Raw genomic sequence first — 16,917 nt, 5'->3', positions numbered from 1 at the left:
CGAGGAAAGTCGAAAATAACCATTACGTGGAAATCCTGCACCAACAGAAAATTCATGTCAATGCTACAGTTAGTGAATTGTTCTGCAAATAACACTCAATTACTGTGTACTCAATAATTATACTTCTTTGTGTTAAATAATAATAATAATAATAATAATAATAATAATAATAATAATAATAAGTACACACATATATCGTCCAGTGGAACCAATGTAATGTTGGTATATGTATACAACTGGAATAATACATCTACAGCGAATCAAACAGGTGTAAATGTTAATGTTATGGAATGGTAGCATCATAAATGACTTGCACTTAACAGACTTTCCTGATTCACAGTTCATCTGGAATGAAGTAAACAGCATTGCAATACATCGGGGGGGAGAGAGAGTTGACTGGTGAGACACTGAAAGCCAGGCCTCGCGTCTCTGTTGGAATCTACCGACTTAATTGACTGCCAGTCCCGGGAAGCGAGCACCGAACACCCGTTCTCCTCCCAAGCAAGCATTTTAAGGATCACAACATTTACGAGTACAGCCGGCTGTCACTGTGTTGTGATATGTTCTTGACTTCAAACAGTTTTGTTGGCGAGCTGTGTACACAGACGTAAATCCCATAGCTTAGCCCAAGTGTACTACACAGTAATTGAACATACTTTCAAATAATATTTCCCTACAGTTTTTGAGCAAGTTGCATAACAGTAAATGCAATAATCAGAGTAAAACTTACGATGCATTTCCTTCCGAGGTAATTCTGGAGACAGTCGTTCTCTTGCGGGGTTAGCAGCAGCGAACTGTTATTGACGACCCGCCGCGGTGGTGGAGGATGCTGGTTGTTCATTTTTTTAAATAATAATAATAACAACCAATTTATAACATTAATGAATTGTATCAAATATGTTCAGTCATTTGTCGGCGTGGCCTTGGCTCCAGGTCTGCTCATTGATGCTGGTGTTGTTTTGAGTCCAGGGGAAGGTGGAGAGTTTAATGGTCTGCTGTTTTTGCAGCTCGGTAATAAAATATCGGTACCCTCCTCTACCTCTTGGCGTGTCTCAGGAACTCAGATCTCAAGAAGACAGAAAAATCTAAACTTTAATCGGAACTCCCAACAGCATCGGGATCACAATCCAACATGGCAGCAGGAAGAATCAACCACTAGTGAACAGGGGTACGCAGAAAAACATGCCGAGCTAAATTTAACACTCACTCTACTTAGACCGGTCGACTATGTACAAGTCAATTTTATAAATACGCCACGTTTGTAATATGGATTGGATGAACATCCTAAACGTTTAAATTATATCTGGCTCTAAAAATGATGCCTTGCATCAAAGAATGGTCTATCCCTGTTTTGCCTTGTGGATTTTTTTTTTTTTTTTTAACACAAATGCAGTTTGCGTAGGGGTTACTAGGGCGGGGATAAAGTCAGCATATTGCCAAATCAGTAATGCAGACTAAGGGTATTGCTTGACTCGAGACCGCAGGCGTAGGGAAAATGCGATAAAGGTACGATAAAATATACGATATGCATTTTTAAGGAGTTTCAAATAAGTACTCGCTTGGCAGTGTCTTTCAGTCCTGCTTAACTATGAAAAATATGGTAACAATGAATACAAGTGTTTTTTTTTTCTTTATTTATTTTTATTATTATTTAGCAGACGCCTTTATCCAAGGCGACTTAGTGAGACTAGGGTGTGTGAACTACGCATCAGCTGCAGAGTCACTTAACTACGTCTCACCCGAAAAACAGAGCACAAGGAGGTGAAGTGATTTGCTTAGGATCACACAGTACAGTGGCTGAGGTGGGATTTGAACCGGGGACCCCCTGGTTACAAGCCCTTTTCTTTAACCACTGGACCACACAGCCTCCTTACTTTTTAAAGTAAGATATACTATTTATATACTTCAGAGGCAGCGGTGTAATTTAACAAACCCCGATTTAATACATGAGGCAAAACAACAAATATTGTGAGAAAGGGTACATCCAACTATTCTATGGTCCTGTCCACATTAGAGAAACAAAAATCGATAACCGATTTACTTGAACCCTAGCCCAAAAGCGTCCAGATTTAATGAAACTGGGTTAGTTTAACCAGCTGTTGTTGGGGGAAAAAGAAAAAGAAAAAAAAACTGCGCTGAATGACTTTATCCCAGAAACCCCTGCACGTTCTTTCTTTTTTCACTCTGTTGTTTATTTTCATTGAATACTGGAGCAGAACGGAGGAACCACGAGAAAGTGTTTTAGTAATCAAAGGGAATAATTCGTATGGGGAAAAAAAAATGTAATGTAAAATGTACAGTAAAGAAATTAGATGGGCATTTGCAAAAGGGGAAATCTGGGGCGGATAAGGCGTTCTTTAATTTAATTAAAAGTGGAAATAAAGACCGTTAACTTGCTAATATATGTTATGTAAGATCATTTAAAAAGTGTTTTGGACACATTTAAGTTATGTGTACTACAGTTAGCATATCTGACTGTAACAATGGAATATATTATGAGAAGAATAAATCCTCCTGTGTGCTGTATTTTAATTCGGTCATGTCTTTTCTTTATTCTCGTCCGTATATGGACACACAGTATATACCTGTTTGGGTGCGTTGTTAAATTCACCGTTGCATGCACCGATGTAAAGCGGATTCACCAAACCCTTGTGAAATTCACCAGGAGTTGCTCAACGAACTGTTAAAATTCACCGGCGCGTCACCGCTGAAGCAGCGGTTTCACCGGGGTTGAGAATCGGTGACCTGCAGCAAAACCAAATGGCGCTCATACTGTGGAAGTTTGTGTTGTAGGTATTATCAATGTAATTGTAGATCCAGAGACGCCAAATCTTTTTAAAATGGGTATTGAGTTGTGTATTTTTAATAAATATATAATAGCGCTAATAAACATTGATAAACAATATCCCATTTGCCAACTTATCCAGAGAAGTCGACTGAGCAGGTTTTTTTGTTTTGTTTTGTTTTATCGTGTATGTTATAATTTGTCTTTACTTAAAACAAATGTTACAAAGTTGCAAAAAGTGGTCGAACTGTATTTGAAAGTGTATCCATTAATATATTTATAGTTGCAGGCTAGCTGCTTTCTACATTTTAATGTAACAACAACCTAGCTCCTAATTAAACCTTCGTCCCAATAAGCTTTCAGCTCGCACAGGTCAACCACAGCCTTGCATGCCGCAGCTGCAAACTCTCTATTATTATTATAAGATATGGTGATTCACCAAACCGTTAAATTCCCCGCACCGATGAGTACCAAGTGATGTCACTTCCGACTCAGTGATGCAGAGCACGCATTCTAAAATACAGCGTCTCGTACAACCAGGCGGATTACGTACTACCGCAAAGCACTAGGGGGTATCGGATGATACTGTTTAACCAGACGCGAGCAGGGTTCACGTCCAGATTACAGTTAAACGAGTTTATTTAACCCCTGACAACCGATTTCGAGACTACCTCCTGAGTAGGTTTCAAACTCGGTTATGAACCGTGTTTAGTGTGGATGCAAATCGAGCTAAGCACTTGGTGTTGAACCCTTAAATCGGTTATAAAAGGCTAATGTGATCAGGGCCAAAGTTTTCTGAACACTGTCATTGTTTCCATTCATGGCAATTCAAATATCATCATTATCTATCTATCCATCTATCTATCTATCTATATATATATATATATATATATATATATATATATATATATATATATATATATATATATATATATATATATAAACAAAAAAAGCAATTTAACACCACACTTGGATGATGTAAGTACAATGCAGGAACTTGCATTGAGTGTTATTGTACTATATATAGTCTGTTTGCACAAGGAATTAGTTTATGTCAGCTTTCCAATGAAACAGATCAATGCAGCAAAATGTAGAGCAGGTTTTACACAGTAGTAAAAAAGCGTAAATAGGGCTAATGCCCTCAAAAGCAGATTAAATGCAATTTGGTCCTTACCACTTTTTTTAAAAAAGATCAGGAATATTAATAAAATAAATGTAAACAATTTTTAAATAATGTTTTAGACCCTACCCTCCTTGCTTTATAATCTGTCAGTGTGGCACCCTGTACTATTGAACTGCTTTTAATTTTTTAATATTTCTTATGTGAGAAGAAATTACACCATTAGAGAAGGTGGCCTGTGTGTACAGTAACATGGAAACTTCAAATATCTGTTAATTTACTGTTTCATTAACTAATCCATCTTAGATAAATAAGTCTGTTTTTATTAGGGAACAAAAACATTATCTGACATGACATCACAGAATAAGACTCAATACATTCCTGTAACCGCACAATGCCTTAGACAAGAGATTAATATATATTTTCTTCTAAAATGAAATCCCAAGCCCAAGTTGCACGCCACTCCCTCGTAGATTTCTTAACATCAGGCAAGACAACCAGAAAAACCAGCTTGATTGTGAAATTTACAGTCCAAGAGGCCTCCGGGACAAATATGAAGCTGAAGTTAGGGACATTCTTGCCAAGGTGTATCTATGACAACCATCGAATGATCTAAAGTAGGTGGCGTCAAAAAAGTGACTTGGATAAATCTCCATTTTATTTCCAAAAGAACAAAGATGTGACTTGGATAATAATCCCTTTTTTATTTCAACATAACTAATGTATAAGGGGAGTATTAAATAACCAATTAAGGGCATTGTCTGTTAATACAGTATTAGGATTAACACCTTTATGAGTCCGGTAATAAACACAGGTACCTGTTCTAGCTTTATTTTCAAAATAGCACTTCCATGTCTGCCAACATTTTTTTTTTTTTTCTTTGGACAACAACAGTGTCTGTCTGAGGCCCCCTTTGGTTGTTTTATATCTCTATAGAATTTTTTGATTATTGATAAAAAAAAAAGAAAACCTCAAACATTCTTTGAAGCACTAGCAATTCAGGTTTAATGACTATGATTCCAACATCAGTTCTTTTTTGAAATTTACGTTCTTCAGAGGCTGGTTTGTTGGTTGTTCCGAAATCTAGGCTGCACACTCAAGGGGATAGTGCTTTCAGTGTCTATGCTCCCAAACTTTGGAATTCCCTCCCAAATATTGTAAGAAATTCAGACACTTTAGTGATTTTTAAAACTCGTATTAAGACGTACTTATTTGATTTGGCTTTTGTATAACTCTCTTTTTTTCCTCTGTGAAGTGCCCTGGGATACTTGTTATGAAGGGTGTTATATAAATGAAATGTTGTTGCTGTTGTTGTTAGAGTATTTAATGCTGTCACATTGTATGGCCTGAGAATAAATTTAACAATATTGTTCTGTTGTGGCTATTTATAGTCATATACAGTATCTGTGTGTTCAGAGTTATCTTATATGGCCATATACACTCATTTTTGTTTGTGTCTCTGTAGAACAGTCTTTCAGAGACTGTGAACATTTTTCTTGCAATTTAACAAAAGACATATACCAGTACAAGGTCATCTGGTGAGCCTTCATCTTTTTAGTTTTCTTTGGGACAGTGTACTATAGCTATATAGTAATTATGTTCTTATCAATTATTCTTTGTACATTTGTGAACAGGTTGGCTGGTGGTGATGTCAGGCCAGGAAGTAGACAGACAGGTGAGTGAGGGAGCTGTTGCACCGGTTTATTATAAATAAAAGATTTAAACACAAAAGAAAATATAGATCAAACAAAACGGCACGTTGGCCAAAATAAACAGACAAACAAAAACCACTGAACTAACCCCACAACAAGTATTGTGCTGGTCCTCTAGCACAAATAGCAATTGTTATTATTATCCTGACTCTCTCCTGTTCTTTCTCTGTGAACACACCAACCCTGTATCCATGAAACACTGACTCTTTTAAGCAGCTGTTCCAAGATTCGATTGCTAATCAATTATTCAGTTGAATCTCGGCACAGTCTGCATGTGAACTACTTTGTGCACTCCCCGTGCCCAAATACTAATACACATTTTATCTGCATGTGAAGTGATTGTGGAAGCCCCATGCCTAAATACAACTATACATTTTAAATCACCTCTGTTACATGCCCCATTTATACCCCGTGCACCAATGTATATACACCAACATTAACATTCCAAATACAATATAAAATATAATTAATTAATTAATACAAATCTACACGTAATTCTCTTATATTTTAGAGGTAGAAAGACATGGGACCAAGTTCCGGGGCATTTTTAAACATGACCTGCCTTGAGGCGTCTCTGCACTGACAAGGAAAAGCTACTCTGATAAAAAAAAAAAAAATTAAGCATTGAGTTTGCAGCATTTACATTCTAGCTACTGTAACTACTTTATCTTTCATTTGAAATGAGGTCATTTGTTTCCCCGCTAGCAACATTATCTAACCTTCTAAATCTGCAAGGCAAAGGCCTTATTTGCATTATTTAAAATGACAAACTTTGGTCATAAATCCAAATTGATTATAAAACAAGAGCATGGACAGTTGACTTTACAGTGCCACACAAGCATTATTGTATTCATAAGCAGTATCTGATGTACTATTCCATACAATGACTAGTAAGTGTGGCACAAGGATGATACCCCAGTTACTGTAAATATAGTTACCACAGTCAAATACATTATCTATACCATCAAGTGACTCCATTCTCTATACTTATGAGTAAAATATCAATTCAGCAACTGCTTCACATTTGTTGCATTTCTCTCAGTCCTTGGCTACCCCTGGGATAATTGAACCATACACTATCTTTAAAGAATCGTGGTCCAAATACAGTATAATGACAGTTGTTGACAAATGTATTGGTCTTGGATAACCGCTGACCTATTGTATTGTATAAAAGCACAGAAGTGGCTCCCCTCTTAAAAAAAAAAAAAAAAAAAACTAACACTGAAGGCACACTTTTTAACACATACTGTATAGCTAAACAGTTAAATAAGTTACAGGAAATAGCAATGTTGTACAAGCAGATGGAGAGCTAGCTGGAGTAGAAAATCCTGCCAGGTGACACCTGCAGTTTTCTGAAAACCTGCTGATAAGAAAACGAAGCTTACAAATGACCTCTGTGCTAAGTAATGATGCAATGTATTACGTATTATTTTAAATGGTCAGTTTTGCTAGTTTTTCTGCTTTCTGAAAAATCATTACACAGAATATAATACTGTGCTGAAACGCAGCTGTACCAGTTGAAACCTTGGACTAGTTTGTTTTGGGACCATTCATTTCAGTGCTGTCATACTAAGTTAAAACACTGTATTAAGAATTCAAGCCAGGTATTACTAATGAAATTGAACACTGTCATGATTGACTTTGAACACACTTCACAACTGTGTAGAAGTGACCACAGACCCGTGAATCAGAGGATTTGAACTTGCAGTCACACAAGCCTTCTTATGAACAGGCTCATAATGGTTAATATAACTTGATTTGTAAATCTGGCTACATGATGTCACTTGCCACTCGGTGTTGCTTCCCTGTGCGAAATCTAACATGAGGGTTTACCATCTGTCAAACTGAATAACGTATCAAACTATCTTTTTAATATTATACTAGGGTGAAAACTGTAGCACATATAGCTTAATTACACAGCTTGTCCATATATGTACACAAAACTTCAGTTTTCTTTTCTCTGTACTGTGGTGTACAGTAAAGTATGTGTAAACATATAGATAGCTACTGTATTTCTTTTTCCGGTACAATATACTGACAGATGGGTTCATCTGTAAACAAAAAGGTACCGGTTCCTATCATTAAGGAAGAGGGATAATATTTTAGTTTCTATACCTAATGTACTGACCTTGATTCACAATAGCTTCCATATGATATGTGCTTCAAGGTCTCATCGGCTTGTGGGTTTTGTGCCTTAATGTAGTGATCCAGCAGGGGGCATCATACTACACATTGAAAAGGTTAATCCAAGGTTTAAGCAGTTTCTTTCGCCTCAGTAGAATAATACCTTTCTCACAAGTCAATTTTAAGTTGGACATTAGCTTTAAATATGTTATTTATACTTTGTTTCTAATGACAGTCATTGTGTTTTTGAGAGTTAAGTGGAAGACTTATTTTTAAAGCTATGATTGTAAGCCTTTGAGTTAAAGTTTCAGGATTTTTTTTTTTTTACCCTATTTGACATGCAAGGAATATTGATTCAAAATCACATACAATACTCTCTTTGGAAAGTGTCCATATGTTGTCCCATAGAAAGGCTTTGATAACAGTGTTGTTTTTTAATACATGCACGCATATGGGTACATTACTTAGGTATAGTCTGCACCCAGATGCACCCTTAAAGGGCATGATGGTAATGAAGGGCTTCAGTTACTGCCTTGGCTTGACATTGTCCGTCCCCAGTGGCCATAGGAGGAAATTTTACTGGGTAAAAGTGCTACAGGGCATTTGCATTCCCAAGCTCACATCAATCCCTACTGCTGAGTTTAATTAAGTTGTCATTCATAGAATTTAGGTTGAGCATATTTAAGACGAAGAAGAAAGGAGAAAGAACAATGTTATGTCAGTATGTCAGGGTGTCTAGATCGGTTCAGAATTTAGAACCAAATTTAGAATAAAAACCAGGCCTATACTGTAAGCTAACTGAATCCTGTCTTGGGTGGATACACTATCATGAATTAACGTTTTCACATAGCAGTGCCACTGATAAATAAAATAACAAAAAAAGAACAATTTCAAGTAATTGTACCATTAAAAATAAAATAGCATTTTATTTATCTTTCAGGATACTGAGGATATATTGTTTTTAAATACACAATTGGTCTTTTTAATAATCACTTTACTGCTTAACTCAATTATTGAAAATTACACCCGGTGGTGATTAAAAACGTATATTAATTCTTTCCAGATTTGTATTAACTTATTTATTTTTTACGACGCAATAACATGGTGTTTATAAAACTTTTCACAGATGTGGACCAGAACTCACCCAAATGCTTCAACACAGTGTTAGGGACTAAGATTATGTAAAGAATATCAGGGGTGTCTGAGATCTAATAGGGACTTGGTTAAATCTGTCATGTAGAGCACAATTGTATATGTCACTTCTGGTAAATGCACAATAAGTAAGTGGTTACGGCTCTGGACTCTTGACTGGAGGGTCGTGGGTTCAATCTCCGGTGGGGGACAAGGTACTTTACCTAGATTGCTCCAGAAAAAAACCCAACTGTGTAAATGGGTAATTGTATGTAAAAATAATGTGTAAAAAATAATGTAATTGTATGTAAAATTAATGTGATATCTTGTAACAATTGTAAGTCGCCCTAGATAAGGGCGTCTGCTAAGAAATAAATAATAATAAATAATAATAATGTTTTACTCCAATGCAGATGACACCCAGCTCTACCTAAAACTAGACCCTGGGTGTCCCTCTGCCATGGCCTGGCTCTCAGCTTGCATCCAAGACATCGAGGCCTGGATGTCTCCCAAATCTGAACTTATTCTAGTAGGATCGAAAACTCAACTCAAGAATCTCAATATTGCTTCCTTGAACCTTGGAAACTGTCTGCTGCTGCCTTCCCCCACTGTACAAAGCCTTGGTGTACTTCTGGATAGTAACCTCTCCTTTGGTGCCCAAATCGTCTATGTAGTCAAATCTTCCTTCTACCACCTCCGAAATATCTCAGAGGTCCATCCCTACCTTTCCTTCCCGGATGCAGAGATACTCTGTCATGCATTCATGTCCTCTCGACTTGACTACTGCAACACTCTCTATGGTGGTCTTCCGTCACACGCCATATACCGATTGCAGCTGGTTCAAAATGCCGCTGCTAGGATCCTTACCAGATGTAAAAAATATGATCACATTACCCCGTCTTGCCCAGTTGCACTGGCTACCTGTAAAGTTCAGGATTACTTTCAAAATTCTCCTGCTTGCCTACAAGGTCCTTCATCACACAGGTCCAGAGTATCTCTCCAACCTGCTGACCTGCTATGTCCTTGCACGCAAGCTGAGGTCCTCTGACTGGCTTGCTTATTATACCCAAGCAAAAGTGCACCACACTCGGAGAGTGCTTTTTCGTATGATGCTGTATGACACACGCATCCACAATGTTTAAAATTCACATCCTAGCCCTTTATTTAATGTAATATGCCTGTATTTAATGTATTTGCATTGTAATTTGCCTGTATTTAATGTATTTGCATTTTTAAAAAAACATTTTTTTACTGTTTGTATTTAATGTACTATGCCCTGTATTTCACTGTATTTAATGTATTATGCATTGTTCTTCACTAGCTTATAAAGTGCTTTGTGGTGGTGGTCCACTATGAAAGGCGCTATATAAAATAAAGATTGATAACTCTCTCTCTCTCTCTCTCTCTCTCTCTCTCTCTCTCTCTCTCTCTCTCTCTCTCTCTCTATATATATATATATATATAGTCATGTGCATAACACCAGAAAATAGCATGTTTCCGCTTTTAAACACCATGGTGAACGTTGAAATAGTCCTTATTATAGCTTCTGATGTGGATACAGGATCTTGCCTGTTTAACCAACAATACTGAATGAAAATGAAATTGACATGCAGTGTCCTCTTCAACCAACATGGGGCTCCGTTTAGCTATCTTGATTCCAAAGGGATGACATCTGTGCTGAAAAAACTGGCATGTCCTTATCTGCAGGCTCACATGCAAAGTGTGTAAGCACACATACAAAAATAAATAAACAGGCAGATGGCACTTCTTTAAATGCAAAGTCTTTTTGTTTATAAAACACAGCTAAATTAACCTATTATGGTTCCCATTATTTTAGACAGGCTTTGGCTTTGTTCCCAAGCTGGGTACTCTTCTGAATACTTTACCTTTTTCACTGTTAATTCCTGACCCCAGAACTAATACAAGGCTGTGTATTTTGCCATTCTGTGAATTTGTAGTCAATATGTTTCAGAACTTATCAAGAAGTTAATTGACAATCTCCATGCTGTAGAGGTATCATTACCAGTGGCAGCTGGTGACCAAGAAAATGGGGAGGCAGAAAAATTTTACTTTACTAATATAGGAAAGCAAAGGAACACTCATATATTGCAGTTCCCTTTCAATTCGAAGACGACCACCAAAACATACTTATGGGATATGCCTGCCTATTGGTAGGTATTTACTGAGCTCTTTATATCAGAGCTGCTGATAGGCCCCTTCCTGGGGTGATGTCCTCGATCCCGCCTACCGAGGGATTAAACAGTCAGCCCATGGAAGCCATGTTCTCTTTTTGCCTCTCAAGATGGTAAGGTAAGACCTTTTTGTTTACAACTGAGCGTATTTTGAAAGAGCTTTTCCGAGTCGACTGCAGTTCCCCTGGATTCGTGCTGAAAGCTGGCTTGCCGCTTACATGGAATCAGCGGCTCTAAAATAAAGCCTCTTCTCCTTTCTTCAGCAACCTGCCTCTCTTGCGGTGCAGGCTGTCTTTTTTACTATCTGTCGTATGTGTGCGACTGCCTGTGCAGTATTGATTTAACGGAGTGCGTGTGTGTGTCTTTTCAAGCCTACACTCGTGGGGAGGACGCAGTTCCTCCGCCGGGGCTAGGCTTTGCTGTAAGCCAGTCAGCCTTGTAATTCCTCCACCGGGGCTGCGTTCCAACCTGCCCCGCTGTAGAGTAGACCTCGCCGGTGTCTCGGACTGCCCACCCCGGTGTGTCAGGCCTTCAAAAAAAAAAAAGAAAAAAAGTGTTCTTCCCCTGTTGTTTTTCAATTCGCCCTCCACGGCTTTAGCCTGTTAGTCCACGATCTCGGAAAATATGGAATCTGCTCACCCGCGGAATTTTCAATTTTTTTCAAAAAAACCCTGAAAACACAAACATTTGCTCCCTACTATCACTGTACATACAGGCTATTTGTATAGTATGAAGTGTGGCGGGGTTTCAGTGTGAGCTTTAGCTCAGCCATGGAGAAATTCCTAAGGCTATCTGTGAGTTCTGGAAACAAATCTAAATCAGCACTGAATATAACGGCAAAAGATAACATAGCACCGAATATAATGGCAAAAGATAGGGCACACATGCAAAATGCAAGTCCAGTATTTCCAATAACTCACTGTCATAGCTTCTGTTAAAACAGCAGAAGACCGTGACAACGACCATGTATAGAAAAACAGTATCTACTGAAGAACAAAATAAATCATCCATCATTTGTAAGAGAAGTTGCCGTTGGCTCGACACCCAAACGTGTGGATTTGGCTATCTTCCTGTTTTTCTCAAGAATATGCAATTGCAATAAAGGCAGGGCAAGTAAGCTGTGACTCTAGCCCTTATAAATTGTCAGGAGTGCATGTAATTTGGAACTAGCAGTATGCAGAGTCGCCTTTCAGAAAATAACATGATTGTAGCTATGCCAATCTGCATGCATACCAATCTGCTACACATTATTTATTTAATGGTTAATTCATGTTCTCCAACATACCCTACTTTTAAAATATAAGATGGAGGGGGGTGATCCGCTACAATCAAGTTGCTCACGTGATCCCAGGCCCTCAGATGTCCTCTTCGCTGGTTCTGAATACTCACACCAAGTAACGTGTTAGTATAATATACATTATGTGTAGGTATCTACCTTGACTTCGCTGTTTCTATATGTAAGTGTGCTATAAGCAAAAATAAAAAACAACAAAACAACGCTATAACAGCTAAATAAATAATAAAAAAGTATTTTAAGGCTCAAAACCCTCAGTTCTATGTATTCTAATATCTGATTTCATTTCAAAATTCAAAAGGGTCTCATTGAATTTTCTTTTTTTCTCTCATCTGCATTAATAATGTTATTGCAGTTGCAAGAGTCACCACCAGAATGTTTGCGAAAGTTTTTTCTCAGAGCCTAGGTCTAGCCCATATTGTGAACATATTATAAAATATCAGTTCCAACATGAACCTGTAGAAGAGAAAGCCTCAGTCCTGTGTCTGTACTCTGAAAGTAACTGAATCTCTATATCTCTATATGTGTGATAAGCAGCATTCCTTTTTCTGTAATGGAAAAAAGTCAAACAACTGCTTGCAGTGGTTTGTTTCTTCTTTAAAGTTTTTATGAAGCTCCCAAAACCTCCACTGGAAGTGTTGTTCCCTTTTATCACTCACAAATAGGATGCATTTGTTCCTCTATTGGCAAAGCATCTCCTCACAATTACCACACTAACCTAACTGCATCAATGCACTTAGGAATTTCAGTTCTCCAGCAGGCTTGCTTATCAGTGAAACTAGTTTTCACGATAGTTTTCACTTCCTCGTTTTTGTATTGCCAGTTTCAAATTGGTTTCTCCTAGTTTGTCCATTATCTCACATGGATCTTTATTGTTAGCATTTTTTTTAGCATTATTCGGTCTGCAGTTTGGGGGTTGGAATCATTGCCTGTTTTAATGCCTCAAACAAGGCATGTGACCCTTGATCCCATTGCAGTGTGTCTTGCTTGCCTGAGTTACCCTTCAGGTGTTCATAGAGGGGGACAGCTAGTTCGCTGTATCCCTCCATGAAGTCCCAACAGAATCCCAGTATGCCCAAAAATGATCTAAGGGGCAATTGCTGAATCAACTTAATCTTTTCTGGGTGAGGTGTGCTTCCTCCAGCTTTCACCTGTACTCCTAAGAAACAAACAAATTATTTAATTAATACAGCTTTCTTTAGGTTTAATTTCAGGGCAGCATGCTGCATGGGATCCAAGACCTCCTTCATCAACAGGTAGTGCTTCTCCGCAGTTCCTGTTGCAACAGTATGTCGTACACATACTGTATGATGTGACCTGGTTGAGAACAATTCTGTAAGATGTTAGCCATGTATTGATCTCTCCCTTCTTGGTAAGACGTCCAGAGCACACATCAAAATAAGCTACAAAAGAAAATTATTCAAAAGTTAATGATTCTCCATAGTGCATACAGAAATAGTACTGCCTATTCCTGCTGCAATTAATAACAGCATGCAATTTAGCAGATCAAAATAAATCAGTACCTATTATACCTATTATAAAACTAGTCCAATAAGAAAAAGAAAATGCATGTGTACCTAAACCTGACCTTCATGAGCACCTGTTTATGATGCTTCCTTTTTAGAATGTGGTCCACAAGCTCTACCCACCCAGAGCTCTTTGGGCGGCAGAGGACGCGGAATCACTGTTGTACGCCAACCAGGGCACTAGGTTGCTTCATGCTTAAGCCAGTGAATGTGTTGTTTATTTAATTAATTTACATGGGTGTTTCCCCATGGCCAATCGTACTCAATGCATTTTTACGACTGTGAGTGCATCATTACTTTTGCTACTGTGACTGTCTGTTTTGTATTAGACAGTGAGAAGTAGACTTTATTTTGTTACGCATTACTATCCTGCCATTAGCTCAGTGTGCTGTACTGAACTTCCACAAGAGGGTATTCATTCACAGACAAACAAACACTAACCAACGGACTGGCTATCATACCAGTACCACAATCCACCAAGCCTGCAGTTCTGTACTGCACTGTCAAACCCTCGCACCAACACTCCTATTTCATTTTCAATCTTATTTATGGTTCAGTTATCACATTAATCTCATTATCATCACCTTTCCTGTGTATGCCGATACTGCGTTTGACTGACTGAAAAGCAAACTCACAAGAAGCTCCGTAAAACATTAATTGTGATAAACATCAAACATATTATATCCTAATGTGCCAAGGGATCTGACACCAACACGTATCTGAGACTTCGAGAACACCTTTAAAATTTCCCTTAAATTGTTTTAAACAGAATTACAGTACTATTACGCATAATTATACTTTAAATTTCCATAGTATAATGTGCACTCTCCTCCTTTGAAGGAAGGCCTAATTACTTCAATGATAACAGCGTAATGATTAATATTATCAAAAACATTGTGACAGTCAAAAATGCACGCAGCACCCCTTTTGGCTGTTTTTTCCGGTCCTTTTTAGCTAAATCAGTAATACAAACTCTATTACTGATGTAATCTGTGGTTTCATATATGTATTCATGATTCATAGGTGCTCAAATCCATCTGTGTCTTTAACAACATTATTATTATTATTATTTGTTTATTTAGCAGACACCTTTATCCAAGGTGATTTACAGAGACTAGGGTCTGTGAACTATGCATCAGCTGCAGAGTCACTTACAATTACGTCTCACCTGAAAGACAGAGCACAAGGAGGTTAAGAGACTTGCTCAGGGTCACACAATGAGTCAGTGGCTGAGGTGGGATTTGAACCGGGGACCTCCTGGTGACAAGCCCTTTTCTTTAACCACTGGACCACACAGCCTCCATCCAGGAGGATGATGGGAAATGTAGTTCTGAGAGGTCCAGAGGAGGAAGATATGATGCCTCATAAATGTAAAATATAGAAATAAATGTATATACTTTATTATGGTGTCTTTCTATATTTTCTTTCAAACAACTGTTTTACATTGGTATGTTTTTAACCATTAAATAAGATAGCTAAACCATACAATGCATAACAAGAGAACTGATTAACTCACTCACAAAAATAAAATGTGGTGTGGAATTTTCTTGCCTTATTTCTTGAGAACCAACAATACGACTCAATATTCCAATAGTTTATTTAGCAGAAGCAGTCACACCAGTACAGCGCACATGAGGATGCTATATTTGGTATAAAGAGATACAAAATAAGCTAATGAAACAAAAATGTGATACAAAATAAAAGTACACCGTCGGGTTACAAAAATAAAGGTAGCAGTGCATCTCTAATAGCAGGACTCTCTTCAAATCGGCATTGCGCAATTCTTGATAGCATAGCATCCACTGTTTCCAATCCAGACAGCCTTGGGAGCAATCCAGGCAGGTATCTAGGTTTTCAGCCTTGGTGATCTGAAATACGTGGTCTGACCAGATTTGTTATATATTGCTGCTAATGGATTGTTTTCAATTAATTAAATAGCCAAAACACATTTTAGTAATGAAAATATAACCACCCACACAGGGGCGCTGGAACTAGGGGTGCTGGGGGTGCACCTGGTTCCATCATATACAGGGGTTACAGTTTTATTATTATTATTATTATTTATTTCTTAGCAGACGCCCTTATCCAGGGCGACTTACAATCGAAAGCAAATACATTTCAAGTATCACAGTACAAGTAATAATACAATAATACATATTTGTTTAATATCTTTCAGCACCCCCACTATAAAAATTGTTCCAGCGTTATTGCTCCCACAGATGATGTCTGAAAAGCAGTGTGGGCGACAACACTAAAACAAAGCATTAAAAAAGCAGGCTTTATTAACCATTTACCTCAATCCATTTACCTGGATTTCCTCAGGAGAGTCTCTCGTGTAACCTTCTCTACACATGGAAACAATATTTTGGGACTTTCCTGCTAAACTGCACGAGAATCGAACTGGGCCTTACGCATGGCTAATTTAAATACCCCCTCCCCCTCCCCCTCCCCCATCATCATTTGCATAATGTTAGCGAAAAAGTGGGCGTTCACAGGAAAATGAAAGGCTTCACATTGAAACGCAAAAAGATACCAAGTCTGTGTTTATTTCAGGAGACAGAAATGTCTGGAGTAAGACATGTAAATTAAGCCAATATGGGAAGGTACATGTCCGGTGATTGGCTAAAACAGGCAAAAGGGGAGAGGAGGCAGGCCACTCTTGAACTATTTTTTAGACAGCTTTACTCAGCGTTCCATGTAAGCCATCTGAAGAAATTGAAGAATATACAGTACTTGGCTAATAGATGCGCTAATCATAACAACAGAGGATACATGAGCGTGTCTGCCTCCTCCAAACATACAGCAGTGACTGAGTGGAGAATTTGGATTGGGTGGCTGCCGTGTAAAAGCTATATATTTATGGTTGCATATTACCAATAAATAAATAAGCTTGTTTATTTAAAAAAAAGTGCCTCGTCTGCCTCCTTTGAGGAGCCACCACTAATCATTACAGTAAAGAGGGATTCTTAAGCTATGCATGTTAACCACAGAATTGTAATTTCAAAAGCCCTAGTTTGTCATTTAAGTTTAATT

At 37.9% G+C, this 16,917-nt stretch overlaps 1 protein-coding gene and 1 long non-coding RNA gene across 2 annotated transcripts in view; one reads left to right on the top strand and one right to left on the bottom strand.

The window, feature by feature from the left end:
• Nucleotides 1–1,346, bottom strand: part of wasla (WASP like actin nucleation promoting factor a) — a 30,485-nt gene extending 29,139 nt beyond the window's left edge. The window contains exon 1 of the mRNA XM_059027235.1: nt 731–1,346. Coding sequence (XP_058883218.1) covers nt 731–841 — 111 coding nt within the window. The 5' untranslated portion in view covers nt 842–1,346. The remainder of the gene's footprint in view (nt 1–730) is intronic.
• A 7-nt stretch (nt 1,347–1,353) lies between these two features.
• LOC131737532 (uncharacterized) lies at nt 1,354–10,249 on the top strand. Its single transcript, XR_009329178.1, has 3 exons — nt 1,354–1,506; nt 5,540–5,580; nt 9,286–10,249. It is a non-coding gene; the product is annotated as an uncharacterized LOC131737532 (long non-coding RNA).
• The last annotated feature ends 6,668 nt before the right edge of the window (nt 10,250–16,917 follow it).

This window comes from Acipenser ruthenus, chromosome 7 (genome assembly GCF_902713425.1).
Source record: "Acipenser ruthenus chromosome 7, fAciRut3.2 maternal haplotype, whole genome shotgun sequence".
In the NCBI taxonomy this organism is placed as follows: domain Eukaryota; kingdom Metazoa; phylum Chordata; class Actinopteri; order Acipenseriformes; family Acipenseridae; genus Acipenser; species Acipenser ruthenus.
Note: the sequence above shows the minus strand (reverse complement) of the source record. Positions and strands in the feature narration are given on the sequence as shown.